General features: G+C 41.7%; 1 protein-coding gene across 2 annotated transcripts in view; it reads right to left on the minus strand.

Moving 5' to 3' along the window:
- LOC101850817 overlaps positions 1-3,534 on the minus strand; it is a gene marked incomplete at its 3' end in the record, with an annotated part of 16,014 nt that overhangs the window by 7,480 nt on the left and 5,000 nt on the right. The window contains 2 exon segments of one of the 2 annotated variants that reach the window (XM_005101974.3): positions 231-456; positions 912-1,059. In XM_005101974.3, the coding sequence (XP_005102031.2) occupies positions 231-456; positions 912-1,059 (374 nt within the window). 2 annotated transcript variants of the gene reach the window in all.

A 3,534-nucleotide genomic window follows, 5' to 3' on the forward strand; every position in this document is an offset into this window, starting at 1 on the left:
CCCCCACTGGATTTACTTGACTTTCTCTGTCTCTAGCAAGTTTGATTGCCTGGCTGGGTGGGATATTGTATGTTCTCAGGGTATCCTTCACACCCTGGACACAGGTCTGTCTCGGTCTTCCTCTCGCCCACTGGAAAGTTCCTTTACTGCTATGTCTTTTTTGGTAAATTACTAATTCAAGTAAAACAGCGAACCCAATGGAAATGACACAAGCGAGAGGTCATACGTACCCGTTGTGAAGGTCGCAGTGGGCGTGTGGAATGGCGGACATGTTGCGGGCGTTGCACATGTGTACATGGGCCGGCCCGCAGGCAGCCAGGTGACTGTTGTGATTGGCCAGCGGGCAGCTGGTGCAGCTGGTACAGCTGAGTGGTCCCCCCTCCCCCCAGTGACCGCTGGTCAGCACGCTCGGGTCAGCACGCTGGATTCGGCCGCGTTTACGCGACTCGCGGATGTCTGAGGAACCAAAAAAAAAAAAGAAGTTAAAATTGTACAAAATTTTTTTACAACATTTTGCCATCACATCTCACCGATCGACAATGTTTACCTCCCAGTTTCTTTGGATTTTCCCCCAAATGACTTTGCCTTTGATGGCAAGGGTTTTTACTACATGAGCCTTGTGATGGCAAAGTGGTAATGTAGGTGTTTTTGAGCCACCCATCCACACAATTTAGGTCATATAAGTGCCCTAGAATAGAGGTGCTACAAGAGAGTAACAAACACAAAACAGAAGGAGGGGAGACAAAGACGATTGTTTGATAGGAAAGAAGGAGCAAACCATACCAAAACACCTGCCAACCACCCACTCACACACTAACTCTCAGAGTAAAACACTCAACAACATCTTTAACAAGGGAAAAATGTACAAGTTGTCACACCCAACCAGAGACACGCCACACCGACATACGTACCTTTCTTGGCATTTTCCAAAATCTCCACGCAGTCGAAGCGATTCATCTTCTGCAGGGCGTCCATGACGGCATTGACCGACGCCCCCTGGACCGTGTCGTACTCGGTGAACAGAGCCTCCGTGTTGTCCATTTGCTTGGAGCGAAAGTACTGCACGAGACGAGATGAGAGGAGATAACATAAGTACGGCACAAGACGAGACGAGAGGAGAGGAGATAAGTACTGTACAATACGAGATGAGAGGAGAGGAGAGGAGATGAGTACTGCACAAGACGAGACGAGAGGAGAGGAGAGGAGATAAGTACTGTACAATACGAGATGAGAGGAGAGGAGATGAGATAAGTACTGCACAAGACAAGATGAGAAGAGATAAGATAATCATTTGCTTGGAGCGAAAGTACTGCACAAGATGAGAGGAGAGAAGAGAAGATTTATAAGTACTGCACAAGACAAGATGAGATAAGAGAAGAAAGGTACTGCACAAGACGAGACAAGATGAGAAAAGACAAGTACTGCACAAGACGAGACAAGATGAGAAAAGACAAGTACTGCACAAGACGAGACGAGAGGAGAGAAGATAAGATTATAATACTTTACTGTCCCTTTGGGAAATTTTCTGTGGCTGTACAGGAACGGCAAAAGTAAAAGTAAAAACATTTGTAGGTTTTTATATATACAGAGAATTTCAATTTTATATATTGCTTTCATAAAGAATTTCAATATAAAGAGAAAAATGAAGCTGACAAATAAAACTACACGTCTCATCAGATGTTCTCAAACCATAGGCAGGAATTTATCAAATTTTGAAATTTAAAAACATACATATCCGTGTAATATAACTTGTACATCGACAGAAAACGCACACACATGCAGTGAAAATAGAAAGTATTGTTTGCAATCAAATAATATATCATCATCATCATCATCGGACTTATCATATTTCAGGACATGTAATGTTTTAATGTATTGCCATTTTTCTTCAAGAGTGGCAATATTATTAGTTTTTTTTTAAAGCCCTGTGCAAACACAGGATAACTTAAATAAATGATTTACAGGAACGTGGTCTACAAATTGCTTATTTGGAAACAGCGACACCACCCCGCTCCCCACATTCGAGTGTAAGCTTGCAGATTTCATCCCACAACTGTCTAGACTTGTCCCCGTGAGTCTCAAAAAGTGCTCATCCATTTGTTGGACCAAGTTCCTTAGGTGTACTTTCAAGAATGATGTTGATGAAAATAGGCACAACAATTTTTATGTACCAGGTACATGCTGTAAATCCCATATTGTTTTTTACCCAGTTAAAGCTAACATTAAGAAATACGTGTTGGAAACTCAGTTTGCAGCGACCTTCACAAATGGGCTTTTCATCCCTACTGATCATCCAACTTTTTTGCCCAAATGATCATCCAACTTTTTGCCCCAAATGATCATCCAACTTTTTTACCCAAATGATCATCCAACTTTTTGACCCGTATGCAAAGGTCAAAGATGATGTACTCAGAGCAATTCGATTTCATTTTGTGTTCATCGGGGTCAGAGGAAAGTGAACAAGTCAGAGAAGGACGAAGGACTTCCTCCGCTCCAGTCCTGGTGTGTGAGTGTGAGTCATTCCCCCCACTCTACCACTTGACACACAACCCTCAACAACAAGAAACAGCTGAGCCCACAACTCTTGAGAACACTACAGAGGGGGGGGGGGGACCTCACTGCTTCTGAGGTGAATTCACAACAAAGTCATCAACGAGAACATGGCCGCTGAAGTGCACACAGAAGGTCAGAAATCAAAAAAGAAAGGGGGAAATGAAAAGTTTTAGTTTTAGTAAGAGTTTTACGACACTTGCAACACAATAAGGTCATATAAGTGGCGAAGATTAGAGGTGTTACAAGAGAGTAACAAACATAAAAAAGGAGGGGGGAGAGATCAGGACGATAGATGTTTGACAGGAAAGAAGGAGCAAACCAGACCAGAGCACCCGCCAACCACCCAGAAAATAAAAAGAAAGAGGCAAGTAAAAGTAAGAAGGATATATAGGTCTAGAAAAGAGACAAGTGAAAAGAGTGAAAGAAAAAAGAGAGGGGAAAAAAAAGAAGAATCTACAAAAGAGAGAACAATCCTGCAAGCTGCACACATCCACAAGTGGAAGTGGAGCCTTTAAATGTCCAAAATGTGGCAAACTTTCCTCGGCCAGAATTCTCCCATCGACCACAGCAGAAGCCACAAGTCATCGTAACCTTTGATTTTTCACATTCTTCTATTTCTCTGGAGAAATATTCTCCTCTGCGGATGTATTGGTCATTGTCACACATTGACGGACGAGCTATTTAATTATTATTATGTAAAAAAAATAAAATAAAAAAACAAGAAAAAAAACAACACCCAACCCACCTGTCCCCCATGTCTTACCTAAAAAAAAACCCCACCATAACATGCGATTTGGTTCCCAGAATGCAGGCCAGTTTGAGGGTACTAGGTACCACGATCAGTCCTTCTGTTGTCATTGTAAAAACTAATCCTCCCAAAATTTTTTTTAAAAATAAATAAAAAATAAACTTGTAGGAGAAAAGAAACATTGTTTAAAGGTTACAGGGGTGGAAAAATTAGATTTTAAAAATAAAAGAAAA

This window comes from Aplysia californica, unplaced genomic scaffold, assembly GCF_000002075.1.
Source record: "Aplysia californica isolate F4 #8 unplaced genomic scaffold, AplCal3.0 scaffold00306, whole genome shotgun sequence".
NCBI lineage: Eukaryota > Metazoa > Mollusca > Gastropoda > Aplysiida > Aplysiidae > Aplysia > Aplysia californica.